At 34.8% G+C, this 22,202-nt stretch overlaps 1 protein-coding gene across 3 annotated transcripts in view; it reads right to left on the bottom strand.

The window, feature by feature from the left end:
- The window catches only part of LOC120878903 (CUB and sushi domain-containing protein 3-like), a 1,427,768-nt gene that overhangs the window by 10,075 nt on the left and 1,395,491 nt on the right, over positions 1-22,202 (bottom strand). For all 3 annotated transcript variants that reach the window (XM_040261811.1, XM_040261812.1, XM_040261813.1), the window contains 5 exons: positions 18,545-18,656; positions 16,159-16,338; positions 13,410-13,475; positions 3,502-3,660; positions 1,153-1,265 (listed from right to left, as the gene is read on the bottom strand). In XM_040261811.1, coding sequence (XP_040117745.1) covers positions 1,153-1,265; positions 3,502-3,660; positions 13,410-13,475; positions 16,159-16,338; positions 18,545-18,656 — 630 coding nt within the window. The remainder of the gene's footprint in view (positions 1-1,152; positions 1,266-3,501; positions 3,661-13,409; positions 13,476-16,158; positions 16,339-18,544; positions 18,657-22,202) is intronic.

Here is a 22,202-nt window from a genome sequence, read left to right as displayed (position 1 = left end):
CCTCCAGCCTGGACCTGATATGAGACACTTGGAGCAAACCTGAACTTGATACCACAGCTTCAAATGGAGCCCCCAAAGCTAACCTCAGACACATGAGAAAGAACTTATTACATGTTGAGCCTGAGATTTTGTGACTCTGCCTAATGCTGCAAATGCTATTAGCTGTACCTTGCATGTAAAATTCTATATGTAAAAAATAGGTTACATGCACAGGGTCACTTGATCTCACTAATAAAATGTGAGTTGATACATTTCAGTGTTGCTGATAACTAGTCATATGAATTTAGCCCAGTTTGTCCTGATTATTTGCAATGTTACCTAAATCATGTATGTTATTGTGAAAGCTGCAATAAACCTTGCATCCTCGCCCCAAAAAGCAAAATATTATACCAAATTATTCATGTAAGTCTGACATTTCACAAGTGATTTATTCCTTATTATCAGACATATCCTGGGCAAGGTCATTTTTAGACACAAAATGCTTCTAAAAAGAAGAGCTCAAACTCTAATAGTTAAATGAATGAATTCATTTTATTTGTTTCCTAAATGAAGCCATCTAAGTGCACTGAAGATGAGTTAGACCTTAATTCCATGAAAAATGGCACAGAAAGGGAAACAGGATGCACTTTTTTTTTTCCCTCAGAAACCAAACTTACTCTTCATATTTAGACAATTTTATAAAGTTGGCTATGAAGAAGAAGTTATGTAAGCTGCTTCTTCTGAATAGTTACCATAAACTCACTTTGGAGTTACCCTGTTCTATTCAGTCACTTACATGAATGGAATTTCTAAACTGGCAGTTGGAAGCAACAAATCTTATACTTACACACTGCCCAGAAGTCTTTGATAAAATGAGCATGGGAACTCCGACTATATGCTCTGAAGTAACAAAACTTTTACAAGGAAAACCTTCTAGGTAAGAAGAGAGTGGGTCATAGGCTTAGTAGTTTAGACACACTAGATTACTAAGTATTTATACTGAATCATTTATTTTTTCAAAATAAATTAGTCATAATAGTAGTTTTGCTATTTTATGTGTGTGCATATAAGTAGCTCAATTTAGAAAATTACATTTTTGTCAAATTTTAATGACAAACCATAGCACAAATATGTTATTAAGTTTAGCAGCAGACTTTTAAAAAATATACTTACAAAGCCATCCATGGCCCAGTTTTCCTCCTTCATTTTCTTCATAGTAGCTTGAGCTGGTACTTTAATAAGATAGATGTGTAACATTAGGCGAGCTTCTTGGCTTTTATATACTCCTATAAAATATAAGGATGTTTAGTCTACTAATTTTGCAAATAGTTATGTTTCACTTTATTATCTATAGCTCCTTAAATATATCATAAATACACGTGATAGGAAAAGAAAAAAAAACAACAAATCAAGTCCAGTTTCATGCTTTTTCACACATCCTACAATATATAGCAATCTCTCAGCTGAAATTCTCAACTTAACACTTACTGTGGGGTTTAAATTACATATGCTATTAAAATCAAATATTATTGTCATTAATAACATCATTCCATGATTGTTGTAAAAATGATTTATTTCATCAGTCAGATTAAAAATATTCAAGGGTATGAATCAAATGTTGAAACTCTTGACATTTTCCTTAATAATTAATTACATGTCCACTCTTAGAAAAAGAGTATTTGAGGTGCTACTGGAACCACAAAGATGAATATGTGGTTCCTATCAAAAAATGTGATGCTTACAATAATTTCTGATGAGATATAATGACAGAGATAGAGAATATGATGAATTAAAGGCCAAAGAAAGAAGGATCATTTCACACCAGAGTGATTAGGAAATGCTTATTAAGAAAAAGTATTTGAGCTGGATCACAAAAATCAAGTAGAATTTTTAGTTCAAGAAAGTAAATACAGAATGTGGCATAAAGAAGAGAAGCAAATGTATTCATTTTATTTTATTTTTTCCTGAATAGGAGTCCTCTGAGAGTAGAAATAAGCTGGAATATAAATGTGTTTTGGGGAACTATAGAAAATCATATTCTAAGTAAAAACTTCATGATTAACTGAAGGTTGAAATGACTCACTAATTCATTCACTTACTATTTCACTTAAGCAATAAGGTATCATAAAAATAAGCTGGGAATATAAATATAATACATAGATCTTGATCTATAAATTATAATAGAGAAAAGACACAAAAGTAACCAAAATTGCTGGAAAATGTTATAATTAATTCTATGTAGACAGTGATAGCAAGTTAAATTGGTCTAATTATTTATGTTTATTTTCCTATATTTGTAGAAATTGGATTAGGATAAATATATATTTATTTAGTGCCAACTCTCTTACAGAAGAAAAATAAAACTCATGCTTAAAAATTAAATAGATTGGTAGTCACAATTTAAATGCATTCCTTTAATTCAATTTATATCATGTAATTGTATATATATTTAAAATTAAAATACATATTAACTTCTAATATTTTTATTTTGGGTTTAGTGTAGAGCCATTCATTCAACAACAAAAAATGATGCTGTATAGTTCTTGTAAAATTTACAAAATGAATAGATAAAATTTTATTTCCTATTTTATTTATACCACAAATTATTTCACTATTAATAATTATATGGGCTATATAGTCAATAAGTTTAAATATGTATATTACATATTTTCAGTATCAATATTTTTAAAATCTATTTTTAAATGAAAACAATAACTCAAAGTCACTGAGACCAATTTTGCTCCAGTTACATTTCTAACCTCTGAGGTACAGTAATGAACTGGAAGGCAAAGAGATGCTCTCTTAGGGCTTGAATTGTTGGAGTAGAGACAAATTATGTCATGCTATACTTTCAAATAATGAAAAGAAGAAAATGAAATAAGATAAGACTGCCTATGACTAACAGAGTGAGTCTATTTGTAAGGTGAAGGCTACTTTACCTATGGTCATCGGGAGTACTTTTGACAAGATGCCATCTGAGGAAACTTTTGAATGTCAGAAAAAACAGAGTAATCAAAGATAATGAGGGAAGTACGCACTAGATCAAAGAAATTTGAGAAGGCTGAGAAGATGGATAGGGCTCTGGGTTCCTTTTGCCTAATTAGGGTAGTGTAGCCCTACATTTTCTATCTTAGACTATAGTGTCCTCCTAAACAGTCTCATTTGAAGACATAATTTTGTGATGATAAAGCAGCTTGCAAATCACTGATCCAGTCTCTTTGGTGTGATGAGAATAGAGAAGCAGTTAGTTATATTCAAATTAAAAGTTCTGTTTTATTTCATGACATGTCATTCTAGCCATGTAAAAATATTCTTGAGGGAGCTTATTTCAGAATCTCAGAGTTTTATATTTGTGTAGTATTATATATGCCTCAATCAAACCAGAAAGCCTTATTTCTAAATGAATTATGAATGCCACCAGAAATAAAGCAAATATTTCACAGTATAAAAATCACTAATAAAAAAGATGGAATGATGGAAATAAAGGCATGAAGGCAGTGTTTCTTTTCTTTAAAGTGATACCTGAAAGAAGCAGTTCCATGTCGCTATTACTGAGTGTCGCATTGACTCTCCCAGTGGAAGCATTGAAACTAGTGACTGTCAAGGTCATGGGATGTTTTCTTCCTTTATAATTGTAAGAGCCTTTCCATATATAATTTTGGGCAAACACATCATCAGGAACTGTGAACAAATTAAACATACACATTCATTTTACAGTGCCCTATACATATAATCATTAAGTGTCAGGTTAGTTTATAGAATAATCATTTTTCTAAATATACAAGAAAAAGAAGGTGCATTATAAGACGATTTTTTCACATACATGTTTGAATCTTTTTAGAATAAACCAAAATAATGATAGCCTAGATTTGTACACACATCATTATCAGTGAGAGATAAATAAGTCACATTGATTAAAGACATTAAGACTGTGAATCCAGCTAAATGTCATTTACCCATATTTGACTTCCTATAATATCTTTTTTTCAGAAGGAAAATAAAATTATGTTATTGATTCAAGTCAGTCTATATACAAGTTCCAGGATGCCTGCTCTTCTCCTAGCAGCAGAGATAGGCTCACAGGAGGAAGGACATAGAGTTAAAACCTCCCTTGGTGAGCAGCCTTGGAAGACTAGCAGGAGGGATGCTCCTTGTCTCCTTTACAGAATACTGAGCTCAGTTATTTCAATAATAGGTGCTCCTGAGGAAGAACAGGGCTCCCTTGGTTTGCTCCTCATAGCTTTGAGGTTTACAAGTATTTTTTAGAAATAAAAGAATTGTCACTAGAATTGGTGAACTCTCATGGGAAAGAGATGAGTTGTGGTAGAATCAAAGAATATTCTAATATAAAATTTTCACCCAAAGAAGAAACATTCTTAATGTTAAATGCATACAAATAAATAAGACATTATATTTATATAAATTAGTAATGTAATTTATAACTGATATAAATTAGGTATGTCAAAGTCTACTTAGATCCTGGTAAGAGGCTGAAAAAAGTTTCCATTAATCCCATACATCACAATAAAGCCCATTCTTAGATAGCAACTCTTCAAAACAGTCATGCCTGTTTGTGTGAGTGAATGAATAACATAGATTTGGAGAAAAACCTTTCTTTTTTTTTTTAACAAGTTATTGACATTTGTTACCTGATTTTCTCTACACCCATAACAATTCTTACTGCTCCAATCACAGATTGGAGTTACAAATTGTACATTCCCTGATAGCTACTCAGCAAACAAAGCTATGGAGCTATGGTAGAACATGAATACAAAGTGCACTCATAAGTTGAGTTGTTATATTGTATTTGATAATTCAAAAGCAATATAGCAGAAAGACTAGAAGTGCAAGCACTGGAGCTAGAATGCTTGTATTGATACTTAAGTCCCGGCAACCCACTCCAGGGTTCTTGCCTGGAGAATCCCAGGGGTGGCGGAGCCTGATGGGCTGCCGTCTATGGGGTCACACAGTGTCAGACACGACTGAAGCGACTTAGCAGCAGCAGCATCTACAATTTACAAACTGTGCAGTTTTTCCTAAATTACTTAACTCTCGAAACCTGAATTTCCTTATCATTAATGTGGAATTACCATAGAGTTTACAAGGAAGATTAAATGAATATGAAATTTTACTAAGTGTTAGTTGCTATCATTATTATTATGCAGATAAAATAGTGAAACTTTTTACTATTTGGACCTTATATTTCATTATATAGTAGAGTATTTTTTTTATATATATATATATATATATAGCATGGTTAGTATCATGAAAAATCCATAGTCCTGGCTCAGGGACTTTGCAAGTCATCCTAAGAGTGGCACTCCGTTCCCAAACCTCAAACTACAAAGCTATGCTCTGTATGTAAAAGAGACCTTACCTAAAAATGTAATACAATGTACTGGTAAAAAGTCTTTGATTTGGTAAGCACCTTCAGTTCAGTTCAGTTCAGTGGCTCAATTGTGTCCAACTCTTTGCGATCCCATGAACCGCAGCACACCAGGCCTCCCTATCCATCATCAACTGCGGGAGTCTACCAAACCCATGTCCATTGAGTTGGTGATGCCATCCAACCATCTCATCCTCTGTCGTCCCCTTCTCCTCTTGCCCTCAATCTCCCCCAGCATCAGGGTCTTTTCAAATGAGTCAGTTCTTTGCATCAGGTGGCCAAAGTATTGGGGTTTCAGCTTCAGCACCAGTTCTTCCAATGAATATCCAGGACTGATTTCCTTTAGGATGGACTGGATTTTAAATAGCTCAACTGGAATTCCATCACCTCCACTACCTTTGTTCGTAATGATACTTCCTAAGGTCCACTTGACTTCACATTCCAGGATGTCTGGCTCTAGGTGAGTGTGAGTGTGCATACCATCATGATTATCTGGGTCATGAAGATCTTTTTTGTACAGTTCTTCTGTGTATTCTTCCACCTCTTCTTAATATCTTCTGCTTCTGTTAGGTCCATACCATTTATGTTCTTTATCGAGCCCATATTTGCATGAAATGTTTCCTTGGTATCTCTAATTTTCTTGAAGAGATCTCTAGTCTTTCCCATTCTATTGTTTTCCTCTATTTCTTTGCACTGATCACTGAGGAAGGCTTTCTTATCCTTCCTTGCTATTCTTTGGAACTCTGCATTTAAATGGGTATATCTTTCCTTTTCTCCTTTGCTTTTGGCTTCTCTTCTTTTCACAGCTATTTGTAAGGCCTCCTCATACAGCCATTTTTCTTTTTTGCATTTCTTTTTCTTGGGGATGGTCTTGATTCCTGCCTCCTACACAATGTCATGAACCTCCATCCATAGTCCATCAGGCACTCTGTCTATCAGATCTAGTCCCTTAAATCTATTTCTCACTTCCACTGTATAGTCATAAGGGATTTGATTTAGGTCATACCTGAATGGTCTAGTGGTTTCCCCCACTTTCTGCAATTTAAATGTGAATTTGGCAATAAGGAGTTCATGATCTGAGCCACAGTCAGCTCCCAGTCTTGTTTTTTCTGACTGTATAGAGCTTCTCCATCTTTGGCTAAAAATAATATAATCAATCTGATTTCAGTGTTGACCATCTGGTGATGTCCATGTGTAGAGTCTTCTCTTGTGTTGTTGGAAAAGGGTGTTTGCTATGACCAGTGCATTCTCTTGGCAGAACTCTATTAGCTTTTGCCCTACTTCATTCTGTACTCTACACCAAATTTGCCTGTTACTCCAGGTGTTTCTTGACTTCCTACTTTTGCATTCCAGTCCCCTATAATGAAAAGGACATCTTTTGGGGGAGCTAGTTCTAGAAATTCTTGTATGTCTTCATAGAACCGTTCAACTTAAAGAGCAGTTAATTTGAAAAATATACCTAAAATTTTTTGGAGGAGGGAGTGACAAGTGAAATTATCCTGCACTAGAAAGATCTGGAATTTGGAGGTAATGGACTCCCAGTTGGAGAGGTAAGAAGAACAGCAAGGGAGAAAGATATTCTAATAGCAGTGCCTGGCAAATTAGTAGGTACTCAATAAATGCGCTATTCTTATCTTTCTCATTGTTTATTTCCCCCTGGCCTGTACTATGATTTCTCTTTGCTACTTCTGAATATTTAACAAAAATCTGCTACATCTGGTGATCTTGTCCATGGTGCTTAGGGGAATTAAGAAGGTTGGTTAAAAGAGATTAAAGATAACTCCAATGGGAGAACACAGCAGTGAAAAAAAGTACATATTGGCAGCAGCTACAGTGTATCAGGATAAATTATTGATGTGGTTGTAAATGTTTAACACAGGCACTTCAGAAAACAAATCTAAAATTGATTTGTATGAATAGTATTTGCTGATTCTATAGTGTATATATTTCCATAATTGCAGTTTTCAAACTATGAACATGACATCACTGAATGCAGTTTGAAAGAATGCACAGAACTGGCTAGAGCAAAGCTCTACCTTTAGGCTCCAGCATGCCACCACCACCCTCCACCTTTCTTACACACAACCGAGAAATGTGAGTCATGATAGGCTGGGAGGTAGACACCATTTGGTCATTTAAATCCCTATGTACAATGGAAATGATAATACTTTTTATTGTTGAGTCTAATATGAGATTTAAATGTGATTTAAATTAAAGATTTAAACTACTTATTCAGTAGTTCTTGTAAACTCTAAAACATTATCCAACTAAAGCTGATGTAAAGCACAGTGAAAGGGAAGAACACGATGATTATGATCTTTATTTTTCCAAGACATTTTTGAATTTAAACTTTGTTTCATGGGCCTCATAGCACTGCCATGTTCCTGACTTTGATACCACTGCCAAATTATTGTTTCTTTGGGGTAGTCTAATCACTGTGTCATGATTTTAAGTGAAATGTTTCTAATAGTTTCCCACTTTAGATGAAATTGCTCTAGAGTTTTATAGCTACCTTTACCCAGGTTAAGGAAATTCTTTTTCTTTCTAATTTATTAAAACTCTTTAAAAATTATAAACAGATGTTCAATCTTATAAAATAGTTTCTGTACAAGTATTGTGGTGTTTATTATTTGTGATGTTACTTTTTTAATGTGATAAATTATGTTTAAGGATTAGTTACCTACCATGAAAATATCTATGTATATCCATCATTAAAACAATTTGTCAATGGTTTCATCTTTATGATAATGTTGTACAATTGATTCTTGAACAACATGGATTTAACCTGTGAGGCTCCGCTTATGCACATATTTTTTTCAACAGTAAGAACTAGAGTACTACTATACTGATCTATGATTGGCTGAATTCATGGATGTAGAATCCCAAATACAAAGGAATCTTGGGTAAAGAAGAAACACAGACTGAGGGTTGACTACAAGCTATATATAGGTTTTTTGATTGCACTGAGTGCCAGCACCTTCAATCCACTTGCTGTTCAAGACTCAACTGTATTTAATTCACTAAGGTTTTAAGTCAGACTTTTTAATGTATAATCCTATATCAAATGGGCCTATAATTTTTTCCTTTTTATAACATCTTTACTTGAGTTATTAGAGTTATATTGGACCCAAAAAATGAGCCTCTTTAATAGTTTTTATAAAACTGAGATGATCTGTTCCTTCAAAATTGTGTGGAGCTTATCCGTAGAGGCATATTTTTTTCTTGTGGAAATAGCTTTAACCACTACTTTATTTCTTATAGTATTACTCATTTTTCTCCTATTAGTTATGTTAAGATACACGTTTTGAGTAACTTGTCAGTATTTAACTTTAAAAAAATTGACAATTATGTAATTTCTGTTGTTTAGTCATTCAGTTGTGCCAGACATTTTGTGAACCCATGGACTTCCCTGTCCTTCACTGTCTCCTGGAGTTTTGCTCAAACTCATGTCCATTACCCTGGAGAAGGAAATGGCAAGCCACTCCACTATTCTTGCCTTGAGAATTCCATGGACAGAGGAGCCTGCCAGTCTACATCCATGGGGTTGCAAAGAGTTGGACACAACTGAGCTACTATCACTCACGACCATTGATTCAGTGATGCCATCCAACCATCTCATCTTTTATCATCCCCCTTTCCTCCTGCCTTCAATCATTCCCAGGATTTTTTCCAATGAGTCAACCCTTCGAATTAGGTGGCTAAAGTATTGGTGCTTCAGTTTCAGCATCAGTCCTTCCAATGAATATTCAGGACTGATTTCCTTTCTGATTCACTGGTTTAATCTCCTTGCTGTCCAAAGGACTCTCAAGAGTTTTCTCCAACACCACAGTTTGAAAGCATCAAGTCTTTGGCACTCAGCCTTCTTTATAATCCAACTCTCACATCCGTAGCTTTGACAAAACCATAGCTTTGACTATATGGACCTTTGTCAGCAAAGTGATGTCTCTGCTTTTAAATATGTTGTCTAGGATTGTCATAGCTTTTCTTCCAAGGAGCAAGTGTCTTTTAATTTCATAGCTTCATTCACCATTCACAGTGGTTTTGGAGCCCAAGAAAATAAAGTCTGCCATTGTTTTTATTTTTCCCCCGTCTATTTGCCATTTCGTGATGGGACTAGATGCCATGATCTTAGTTTTTTGAAAGTTCAGTTTTAAGTCAGCTTTTTCATTCTCCCATTTTACCTTCATCAAGAAGCTCTTTAGTTCCTCTTTGCTTTCTTCCATCCAGTCAGTCAGTCCAGTCGCTCAGTCATGTCTGACTCTTTGCAACCCCATGAATCGCAGCATGCCAGGCCTCGCTGTCCATCACCAACTCCCGGAGTTCATGCAGAATCACATCCATTGAGTTAGTGATGCCATCCAGCCATCTCATCCTCTGTCGTCCCCTTCTCCTCCTGCCCCCAATCCCTCTCAGCATCAGAGTCTTTTCCAATGAGTCAACTCTTCACATGAGGTGGCCAAAGTACTGGAGTTTCAGCTTCAGCATCATTCCTTCCAAAGAAATCCCAGGGCTGATCTGCTTCAGAATGGACAGGTTGGATTTCCTTGCAGTCCAAGAGACTCTCAAGAGTCTTCTCCAACACCACAGTTCAAAAGCATTAATTCTTCAGTGCTCAGCTTTCTTCACAGTCGAACTCTCACATCCATACATGACCACTGGAAAAACCATAGCCTTGACTAGACGGACTTTAGTCGGCAAAGTAATGTCTCTGCTTTTGAATATGCTATCTACGTTGGTCATAACTTTCCTTCCAAGGAATAAGTGTCTTTTAATTTTACGGTTGCAGTCATCATCTGCCATGATTTTGGAGCCCCCCAAAATAAAGTCTGACATTGTTTCCACTGTTTCCCCATCTATTTCCCATGAAGTGATGGGACCAGATGCCATGATCTTGATTTTCTGAATGTTGAGCTTTAAGCCAACATTTTCACTCTCCTCTTTCACTTTCATCAAGAGGCTTTTTAGTTCCTCTTCACTTTCTACCATAAGGGTGGTGTCATCTGCATATTTGAGGTTATTGATATTTCTCCCAGCAATCTTGATTCCAGCTTATGCTTCTTCCAGCCCAGTGTTTCTCATGATGTACTCTGCGTAGAAGTTAAATAAGCAGGGTGACAGTATACAACCTTGATGACTCCTTTTCCTGTTTGGAACCAGCCTGTTGTTCCAATTCCAGTTCTAACTGTTGCCTCCTGACCTGCATATAGATTTCTCAAGAGGCAGGTTAGGTGGTCTGGTATTCCCATCTCTTTCAGAATTTTCCACAGTTTATTGTGATCCACACAGTCAAAGGCTTTGGCATAGGCAATAAAGGAGAAATAGATGTTTTTCTTGAACTCTCTTGCTTTTTCTATGATCCAGCAGATGTTGGCAATTTGATCTCTGGTTCCTCTGCCTATTCTAAAACCAGCTTGAACATCTGGAAGTTCACACTTCATATATTGCTGAAGCCTGGCTTGGAGAATTTTGAGCATTACTTTACTAGAGTGTGAGATGAGTGCAATTGTGCGGTAGTTTGAGCGTTCTTTGGCACTGCCTTTCTTTGGGATTGGAGTGAAAACTGACCTTTCCCAGTTTCTTCCATTAGGGTGGTGTTATCTGCAAATCTGTGGTTATTGATATTTCTCCTGGCAATCTTGATTCCAGCTTGAGATTCATCCAGTCCAGCATTTTGCATGATGTACTCTGCATATAAGATGAGTAAGAATGGTGACAGAATACATATTTGATGTACTCCTATAACAATTTTGAACCTGTTATTGTTCCATGACCAATTTTAACTGTCGCTTCTTGATTTGCATACAGATTTCTCTGGAGGCAGGTTAAGGTGGTCTGGTATTTTCTGTTACATATATTAATTTATTCAATATATTATCTAATTATCACATTTTCTTTTGAAATGTTATTTAATTTTTGTTCCTTTCTTGATCAATCTTACCAGAAATTTTTCACTTTGAACATTTTTTAAAAGAACTACCTTTGGCTCTTTTGAGATTCTTTTATTATATCTTCAGATTTTTTTGGTTTATTTATTTATATTATATTGAATTCTGCTTAATTTTGTCATTCCATTATACTTTTTATATATTCTTAATAGGACATTAATCAATTCTGAGGCTTTCTTTTCTTCTAATATAAAGGTTTAAAGCTTTATATTTCCTTCACATGTTTACCTTTTCTAGTCCCCAAGTTTTGATATTTAGATTTTTCAGCGTAATTAAGCTCTATTGCTATATTTTCCATTTTAATTTCTTCCTCAATTCATAAGTTATTCATTAGTATTCATTTTGTTCTTAATTTCCAAACACTGAGACATTTTAAAAAATTATCCATTTTCTTATTGACTTTCAACTGCATCATGGTCAGATAAGACTAACTTTGCTTTGAAATTTATGTTGATTATTTATTGATATATGATCAATTCTCATAGCTTTCCCATGAAATTTTAAAGAAAATATATATTATTTCATTGGTTGATGAGAAATCTTTATATGTATATATGTTATACCACTCCATAGGGTTGCAGAGAGTTGGACATGACTGAGCAACTAACAGTTTTTAAAAATATTATATCATATATATTAGTTTTTTGTTTAGTTCTTTCATATTCTTTAAAAAAAAATTGTCAGCCTGATTGGTGGACACTGGCCATATTTTGCTGCAGACAGTCTAGGGTTATACTCTATGTGCTGGAGCTATTATTCTGAGCACCCTTCTGGCTCCCAGATAAAGCATCTTTCTTGGAGAGTTCTGGGCATTGATTGACCATTGTGGTTTTCTGATTTCATGAAATGCTTTCTCTCTTATGATGACATATTCATTGGTTACTTTACAGAAGAAATTCAGTCTGTTTTCACTGACTGTTGAAAAGAATCAGTTTTTCAAACTGATTTTTTTCTTTTGGTAGGCAGTCCATTTCCACTATATGTACCCTGAGAACTTCTGAAACCAACAAATATTACATTCTAACATTGTACCTTGGAGAAGGAAATGGCAACCCACTCCAGTACTCTTGCCTGGAAAACCCCATGGGCAGAGGAGCCTGGTAGGCTGCAGTCCATGGGGTCTCAAAGAGTTGGACACGACTGAGCAACTTCACTTTCACTTTTCACTTTCCTGCATTGGAGAAGGAAATGGCAACCCACTCCAATGTTCTTGCCTGGAGAATCCCAGGGACAGAGGAGCCTGGTGGGCTGCCGTCTCTGGGGTCGCACAGAGTCAGACACGACTGAAGTGACTTAGCAGCAGCAACACTGTACCTGGCTAATTACAAATGGACCAAATCTATTTTCAAGGTAAAGATTAGATGCTGAGGCTTTCATTCTGTGTGTATCTTTTCATTTCTACCATGTAAATATAATATTTACTAATATGTTAAAAAGCAGGTCTCATATACTGAGGCCCTACCATGAGCTAAGCACTTTGTACTTCATTTCCATGAAGTTTGTTCATATTAATCTAATCATTACTATTATTTTTTTGTATAGATAAAGAAACGGATGCCCAGATGTAGAAAGTATCTTTTCCAGAGTTTTAGGGTAGGCAGTGTATAAAATGGGAATTACATTATGGTTGTAGGACTTCAAGTTCCCTATGTTTAATGATTAAATAATTTAGTTTTAAATCAAATTATTGAAAATAAACTGAACAAGTTCTAGAAGTTGGTAAACTTTTACTCTCAACTCCAAGTGTATCTGGTTCCTTCTTTAAAATAATTACATTTAAAAATTATATATAAGCCTCATTTTGATTTTAGTATTTTAAATAAAACATTGCCATTATTTTATAGCTATCTGCAGATATTCTTGAAGGGAAATTTCATAGAGAGAACTATACAAAATATTTTTGGGTATTAACATGTCACAGTATTACACTGCTTGAAGTTCAACATCTTATAATATACATTTAAAAATTTCAAATTCCAAACTGTAAAATGCATCATATTTCCATGTTGAAATATAGTTTTCTAAATAAATGGTTGTCACTTTGTTAATGATCACTTTTAGAAACCATGACTACTAGAAAAGCATTTGAAAGGACTAACCACTTAGCTTTGGGCTGGGTGTTCCAAGTGCAGGTCTAGGATCTTTCACCAATATTTTGGAACCAGCTATGAAAAGAAACAAAAACATTTACAAAATTTAATATAATTAATAACACATATATACAGACACACACATACACAATGTGATGTCTTGTCAATTTTATTCTCTGACATATCATAATTTTCTCCAAAATGTTCTGTTCACTATAGCATCTCAGTTCCCACTCAACATTACTGTTGTACACCTAACAATTTTAATAATTATCTTCATTAGAATCCAGTGTGGCAAAGAGAATATTAGTGCTACCTTCGCATTTTTGCATCCTATTTCTTATTTTAAAGGCATAAATCAACATGGAAATAATTGATTCCAACATTGAAGCTGAGGGCTAAGGGTATGTTCCTATTGCTTAAAGGCAAATAATTTGGATAGGTTTCATGTTTAGGAGTTAAAAATTATGGGGAATTCACTGATGATCCTGTGGTTAGTACTCAGCTCCTTTATAGGTCAGGCCCCGGTTCAATCCCTGGTCAGGCAACTAGGATCCCACGAGCTCTGTGGCATGGTCAAAAAAGAAAGAGGAAGAAAAACTGAGTAAAAAAATTGTTAAGGTATCCCATGGTGTCATAAGAAATTGACGAGACTCAAAGGTAAAGACTTAAAGTTTAAAGCCAAACCAAAAGGAGCTCAGAATCATGTGAGGTGCTGAATATGTCTGCAAAGTTGAAGCAGCTGTGATATGCAGTGCTTGTGGACCTGTAAAGATGTACATCTTTTACCTAAGAACAATGTAATATCTTTAAAGTCTTTAAAGAGAAGTTATTTGGGTGAACATCCCCTTGGCTGCAAGATAGAGAACAATTTGGAAACAAGTAGGTATCGATTTGGACAGAGAACTTAAAAGGCCATTTCAGTAGTCTCAGTAGAGATAATGCTGAGTTAAACTGCTGTAGTAGTGATGATAAACTGAGAAGTGGATAGATTTTTTTTGTTTAAAGCTACTAAAATTCTGGTGGACCTAAAGGGACAGGAAGATGTCAAAGGTGATTACTAGATTTCTATTTATTATGTGATGATGGTACCACAAAGTTAGGGAACATCAAGAGACAACAATGGTGAAGGGAAATTGATGAGTTTATATTTGCATGTATTATTTAAATATCTTTGAGAAATTCAAGAAGCAATATCAAGTAAGGAATTGAAAATATAAGTCTGGGACTAAAAGCAGATATATGAGCTAGAAATATTAATTTGTAAATAATCTTCATAGAGGAGACTAAGTCATTTTCTTGAATGAATTAGATCACCTAGGGAGAGAACATTGAATGAAAGGAAAAGAAAACAAAGAACAGAGCTTTAGAAAAGATAGAAAATATTAAGCTTAAAAAGGAAATGGAGAATGTGTCCCAGAAATTTGAGGAGATGAAATATTGATTTATTCAACAAATACTGATTAAACACTTTTCACATATAAGGCACTGCTCCAGTAATCAAAATTAAACTTGTAAATACGTTGACACAGTTTTGGCCTTTTTTTTTTTTTTTGTGCTTATATTCTAGTTGGAAAAGGGCAGATGAAAGGATAGGAGAGTAGAGAAAGACAATGAAAAGTAAATAAAAGAATAAGATCTCACATAAAAGGGATTTCTATCATGAAAAAACTTTAAAAAGAAAACAATCTGTAGTGCCCTACAGAAGCAAAGAGAATGAAACATTTCACAAGGAGAAAGTCATTTACATTTGTGAATGCTTGAAGACGTCAAGAACTAAAGGCCTGAAATAAAATGTATTGATGACTTTATTAAGAATTCTAGAAAATCTTCCTTTATTCCTTCTTCTGGAAACTGTTTTTCCTCTGCTAAACTCATCATATCTTGTCCAGATGGAAATTGTTCTGATCAAGTAAAGCAGCTACACAGGTTAACACAGCACCTAGATATGGTCAAACTGTCATATAATCCTGACTGAGAGAGGAATTTGGAGATTTATTATATTAAAACCTGTGACAATGAGACTTCTGGATACTGCCTCCCTAACCAAATTTTGGGAAAGGCTTTCTACCAGACTTACTCTACCAGAAGGATATGAACTCAGGAATGCTGGGAGCAGTTTTCACTACTGACGTGGGTTGAATATTTTATGTTCCAAATTAATGTTCACCAGGAACCTCAGAACATGACCTAATTTGGAAACAGAGTTTTTGAAGATGTAAAAAGGTGGGAATCCTGAGGTGACATATTACTGAGATAATCCTTAAATCCAATGACTGCTGCTTTTCTAAGTGAGGAGGACGTGCAGAGATACACAGGAAAAAATGCCCTGTGAAAATAGAAGCAGAATTTAGGAGGCCTTTAGGAGCCACGGAAAGCCAGGGATAGCCAGAAGCCATAGGAAGCTAGGAAGAGGTAAGGAATGATTCTTCCCTAGAGCCCTCCGAGGATACAGGGCCTTGCTGACACCTTGAGTTTAGGTTTCTGGCCTCAGAACTGTGAGAGAATAAATTTCTATTCTTTCAAGCCATCTAGATTGTAGTACATTTTTATGGTGGCCCTAGAAAACTAATACACCTACTGTGAGCAGAGAACTAGGAAAAGTAATAAAGGTAAGAAGAAAAAAACAGAGCATGAAATGACTACATCACTTCTACTTTTGTTCCTAAGTTAATTAATTAATCTTTTGATCTCATATCTGAGGAAATCCAAGACAGTACAAAATCTTCTGTTGCAAGCTTTTATAGAGAAAACTTACCTTCACAAACAGGAACTTTTCCAGTCCAGGTGTTATCAGATCTACACACTCTATGTTCTGTTCCACCAGCTAAGAAGAAGCCAGGCTGGCAGGTATAAACTAATGTATACCCATGGGATGGAAGGTCCATTCCTACTACATTTGCATGAGCAGGAGTTTCTGGCTGTTTACAGCTGTGGGCTATGTTAAAGAAAGGAAAAAAGTGTTCACTTTTATTGACATGTTAAAAAATTTTGAGATTGGAATCATTATATATTTTTATAGCTATGTTAATGCCTTTATACGGGCTTCCTTGGTAACTCAGAAGTAAAGAATGAGCCTAATGCAGGAGATGCAGGTTCAGTCCCTGGATGGCCACCCATTCCGGTATTCTTGCCTGGGAAATCCCAAGGACAGAGGAGCCTGGCTCTTTTATGGGGTTGCAAAAGAGTTAGACATGACTTCGTGACTAAACAACAACAATGCCTTTATATAAGTATACCTTTAGATATTCCAGTGCATCAAGGAAAGCTTATCAATGTTTTCACAGACTAGTATTTTCTAAACAATCATCTCTGGAACACTGGTGGATGTTAAAAAATAGAGAAAAAATAAAAGATGTATTCTGGAGAGTCAGTATATATTAGCATTTTAAAGAATCTATTAACTCCTGCAGTAAGATAACTCTTAAAGTTTGTCAAACTCAGATTTTCTGTACCAGTTTAGGAAACATTAATTTGTAATTTTTCATTTATTATATTTATTTAAATTAAAAGGCATGTTTTCTAAAGTTAAATTCAATCACAATTCAATATGTTGCTTTGCTATTAATATTCCTAATGTAGAAAGTACAACTTAATAATTTTTTGCACATGGCATTTTCTGGCCATATTTTAGGTCCATATGCTAGCAATAATTTTTCATTCATTTGATTTTTTTGTCTCCTTTCCTCCATGGTTTTACCCATTACTAAATCTCAGTCTTAACTCCACTATTTCACTTATGACACTACTTGACCCTGCCCCTCAGTTTACTTGTTTTGTATCTTAGGATAACCACTCCCTTCTTAGTCAGTAAGAGATGCTATGAAGAATTCTCCTGCTAAACAAGACATATCTAATCACGTGTTCATGAATACAGACCCTGTCTGAGAAAGAATGTTCTGTGGACAAATTTGTTTGAAAAATAATTTTTGCATTTTTTTTCTTAGTGGAGAAACAACTAAACTGTAAATAATATCTAATATTTTAACACATTTAAAAATAATATTATATGGCTTATATTTAATATAACTTAGTTAATAAAAGTTCAGTCTCATTGGGGAAATAAACACAAATAGTCTGTTTCTGCTATATCCTTAACCCTAATTATGCACATATTGGAAATCCTGATATGCTTTGCAGTAACAGAAGCTACTTAATTTTATTTAAATCATTATATACCAAGTGCAGGTCTCCAAAGAATCTTGGTTTACTATGAAAGGTCTAGTCACATCCCACACAGCTGTTCTAAAGTAAGCACCCACTCTAAGGAATTCTCTTTTAGGGAATTTTGCTGTATTTAAGTATAAGCCAGCCAGGCATGTGACATGACTTCTCAGTGCAGTGTTCTACTACTTTGCAGTCAACTGTGCATCCACATGAGCCCCCATTATTATTTGGGTGATTCTGACAGGGATAGAGTAAATTCGCAGGACTTATTTGGACTTCAGGAAATCTTAAAAGCTAGATGTCTTTCTGATGAGTATTTCTTTTCCTGTTTACTCTTTATTTTTCTCTCCACCCAAAAAAGATGGAGGAAGAGATTGAAATGAGGAAGTAAGGTGGGGGGAGAAAAGGATAACTCACCAGCTAAAATTTATTTCTAACTATAATTTAAAAAAGATGGTTTGCAGTTCTTCCAACTTATGGTCAGTGCACATTTAGAAGCTTAAGGAAATTCTAAGCAATATTCAATGATTTGGTTAAGGTATACATGCATATTTCTTTTCATGGATGTTTCTAGCTTTACTCAGGTTCTCAGAGTTTAACAAAAAAGTGAAAAAAGACTGAGTCACTACTGTGTTGGAGCCTCCTATATCTCACAGTACTTCAGAGTCATAGGTCATTTCTATGAACCAAAAAATCATCATTATCTAAAATTACCATGTGACCAAACTGAACACAGTTACAAGAGCTTTTCAAAAAGAACAAAACTGTTCCCTGTGCCTTCTGACTTCTTGAAAAATAATGCTTCTCACCGGGCATGGGGTTATGCTATAGTAATAATACTACATATGTGAATTATGTTTTATAATAACCTAGAAATAATGTGAATCACCATTTACATGGACATAAATTTATTTTCACACTTAGAAAATAATGCATATAAAGTCTTAGCTTTTATAAGGATAATTTCTTATACTTACGTATGCACTCAGGCTGGATTCCACTCCAAGTGAGGTCAGGAAGGCAAGTCCGTGTTGTAGACCCTTGAAGAAGATGTCCTTTTTTGCAGTGGAACTGCACAACACTTCCCACCTAAAGCAAATTGCAGGCAAAAAACAAATGTTCCAATGTAACTTCAAATGCAGCAACAGACACAAAAAAGAAAAAAAAATATGGATGATAAAATGCTTTCAAAAGAAATTCTGAATGGTAGAGGTTGGAAGAAAACTGAAATCTGATTTAAAGTAAAAATGGGGAAAAAAAAACCGAAGATAAAAAGTAACTTAGATCTCTGTGTACATTCAGCATCAAATGCTTGAATACAATGTATACATAGAAGTCAAACTTTTTGCCATTGTAATTTGAAGAAAATTTATAAGATACCAAAAGGTCGATAAGTTATATATAAACATAAGATAGACAAAGTGTCAAATAAAGATGTATACATGAAAATGGACAAAGACATGCAGAAATAAAGATAAATATCAACATAAGAGGCAAATGAATACAGAAGACAGTAAGTGCAATATGAGATTAGACATGAAGGTGTTTACTGAAGATTGTATTGGTAACAGAAAAATACAATAGAAGACGTTATTTGCACTAAGCTTTTAGTGTTAGTCACTCAGTCGTGTCTGACTCTTTGCAACTCCATGGACTCGCTAGGCTCCTCCGTCCACGGGATTCTCCAGGTTAAGAATACTGGAGTGGGTTGCTATTCCCTCCTCCAGGGGATCTTTTAAGAGATATTCAATTTGTATAAATATATAGAACAAAGTTTTTCAAGGTGGGGTCCCAGACCAGTAAACTCAGCATCACCTAGGAACTTGTCAGAAATAGCAACTCTGGAACCTTAGCAACCAGTTATTTGTGATTTAACAAATCCTCCAAGAGATTTTAATGAACACTGAAGTTTGAAAACAACTGATATAATAGTAGAAAAGATAAGAATATTATGAGAAAATACATAGTGGTTAAAACATATACCATGATATTAATAGTTGAGGAAAAAAGAGGACTTTTGGTTAGTTAACATAGATAATTTACACAGTGAACTGGGGATTTGGGAGAAAAGTGGTAAACAAAGAGATACAGGTGAAAAATAAAATAGACCCCAGAGGCATGTATACTTGGCTTTAACTTTGAATCTGATCTAACTTGAATAAGTTATGTCTTCTCTTTGAAACTTAATTCCCTATATAAAAGTAAAGATGATATTATCTATCTTGAGATATAAGGATTAAATAAAATAGAATATATTCACTCCATATGGGCATGGGACATAAACTTTAAATAAATTCCAGCAGTAATTATTAGAACAGAGATATAATCAGTTTCTGAAGAATCTCAAATAGCAGGCTATAGTGTTTTTCAATCTCTCAAATAAAAACATAAAATTTCTAAAGCTTTCAGAGCAACTAAAATTTCTGTAGAAAATATTTTTGAAAAACTATAACTAGCCACTGTATGAGGAAACCACAAAACAGAAGAATGATGAACAGTAATTCTAATTATGAAGCTTGTGTTGCCATTTTAGATTTGAGTGGATAAAGTTTGACCAACTTGTGGCAACAGACGTAGAAAGGAGATTGTTTACTTAAAATATATTACAGGGAGACAATTACCAGAATTTATTAAGGGGTTAGAGACAGAGGAGGAGATAAGGATTATAAGAGTCTGGCACTTCAGCCTTCCCCACTATTTGGAGTCTGAAAATGTTCAATTGTTGCCTTAAGGCTTTTCACATTGAGACCAGCTATATTCCACCATCTTCATATTCTTGTTATCAGCAAGAATTATGCTACAACCAGAACATTCAGTTCCAATAGTCATTCTCATAACAACCTTTATCCTTCCAGTTTTCTCATATAAAGTCTTCCATTACAGCCATCTCTGCATCCAGGAAATTTCCTACCCTCTTAAAGCCTGATTTTGTCCAGTGCTACTACACTGCTCTACTCCAGGGAGCACTTTTCATGCTGTATTCAATATGTGCTAAGTTGCTTAATCATGCCTGACTCTTTGTGACTGACCCTATGGACTGCAGCCCACCAGATTCCTATGTCCATAGAATTCCCCAGAAGAATACTGGAGTCAGTTACCATTTCCTTCTCCAGGGGATCTTCCTGACCCAGGGATTAAACCTGCATTGGCATGTCGATTCTATACGACTGAGACACCAAATCCTTCAAATTATGCTCCAGAGCATGCCATTCACATACTCCCTGAAGTTGTGAAATATGGTACTCCAGATTTTTTACTTCCTTGTATGATTTATACACCTGATCATATAGACTTGGCAATTTTGTTCTTTTGTATGACCAGCTCTCCAAAACCCATCACCTCAATCAACCCAGCAATAATACTTTAGCTGAATCTCAGTTAATGGCCACCCTTCACCCATAAATCTCCCCTCTTAATCTACCATTTTACTTCCTAAATCTTTCTGAAACCATCCCCTTCCCTTTTCTCCACATATACAACTTATTTCAGTCCTTGACATTGTTTCTCAATGATTCTCCAACTTTAGCAGATATCTTAATCACTAGAAGGACTTTTCCAAATAAAGCTAGCTGAGCCTCCCTCAGGAATTCTAAGTAAATCTGGGGGAGATTCCCAAATCCACATTTCCAAGTTCCTAGGTAATATTGCTGCTGCAGATCAAGGACCAAACTTTCAAAATTATTATTATAGCCAATTATAATAATCACTTCCCGTCTCCACTTCTCTAATTTTGACCACATTAAATTTATTTTTCACTTGGAAGTTAGAGTGATTGTTTAACATGAAAGTTCGACTTTAACATTATCCTTTTTAAAATCTTTACTGGCTTATCCCTCATAAGATAAAGCTATACCATGCTAACTTGGCTGATAAAAGCCTCCATAATCTGATCACTAGCCATCTCTCTAGCATCACCATTGACCACTTACTTTTACTCAGATTGTGCTTGTATAATATTGAACTTTTGCAGGTCCCATAATGCATGCATATTTTGACACTGTCCCTCCCACATGGAATGTATTCCCCAACTAATTTTTTCTTAGATCTTACCCTAAAAGATTTAGCTCAGATAAAGTTTCTAGAAAGCTCTCCTTGTAGTAAACAGATCAGGAAAACTGTCTCATGTGCTTCCATAGCTCCTTCCATTTTTATCAGTGTTATCAACCTATCCTATAAAACAATCTATACCATTTGACCCACACACCAAAACAGCTTCTCTCAGTCAAAGGTTCTATGCTATTCACCATCATACATCAAGAGCTTAGGAAAGTGTCTTGAAAATGTTGGACCAACTAAAGGGATGGTGACTAATGACTTAGTATAAAATTATTTGACTACTTAAAAAGGTTTAACATGTCTATCAGTTTCTTAAAATGCAGTGATATCCTTTCCATAATTTAATAAAGTTAAATCATTATTTGTTCTTTGAAAAGTACATTTGGGTTATTTCAGCAACCTTTATATTAGTAAGGAATGAGAAACATGATGGATTACATACATTTTTTTTAACTTGTAAGACTTTTTCCTAACATCTGTAATCTTTTCTGAAGTCATAATAAATACTGATTTATATATTAACCAGATGCAATAGAACTAAAATCTAAAGTTTTTCCATACATCATTAACACATTTAAA

Source organism: Oryx dammah, unplaced genomic scaffold (genome assembly GCF_014754425.2).
Source record: "Oryx dammah isolate SB20612 unplaced genomic scaffold, SCBI_Odam_1.1 HiC_scaffold_19, whole genome shotgun sequence".
NCBI classification, from domain to species: Eukaryota; Metazoa; Chordata; class Mammalia; order Artiodactyla; family Bovidae; genus Oryx; species Oryx dammah.
This window is presented reverse-complemented; position numbering and strand designations above follow the sequence as displayed.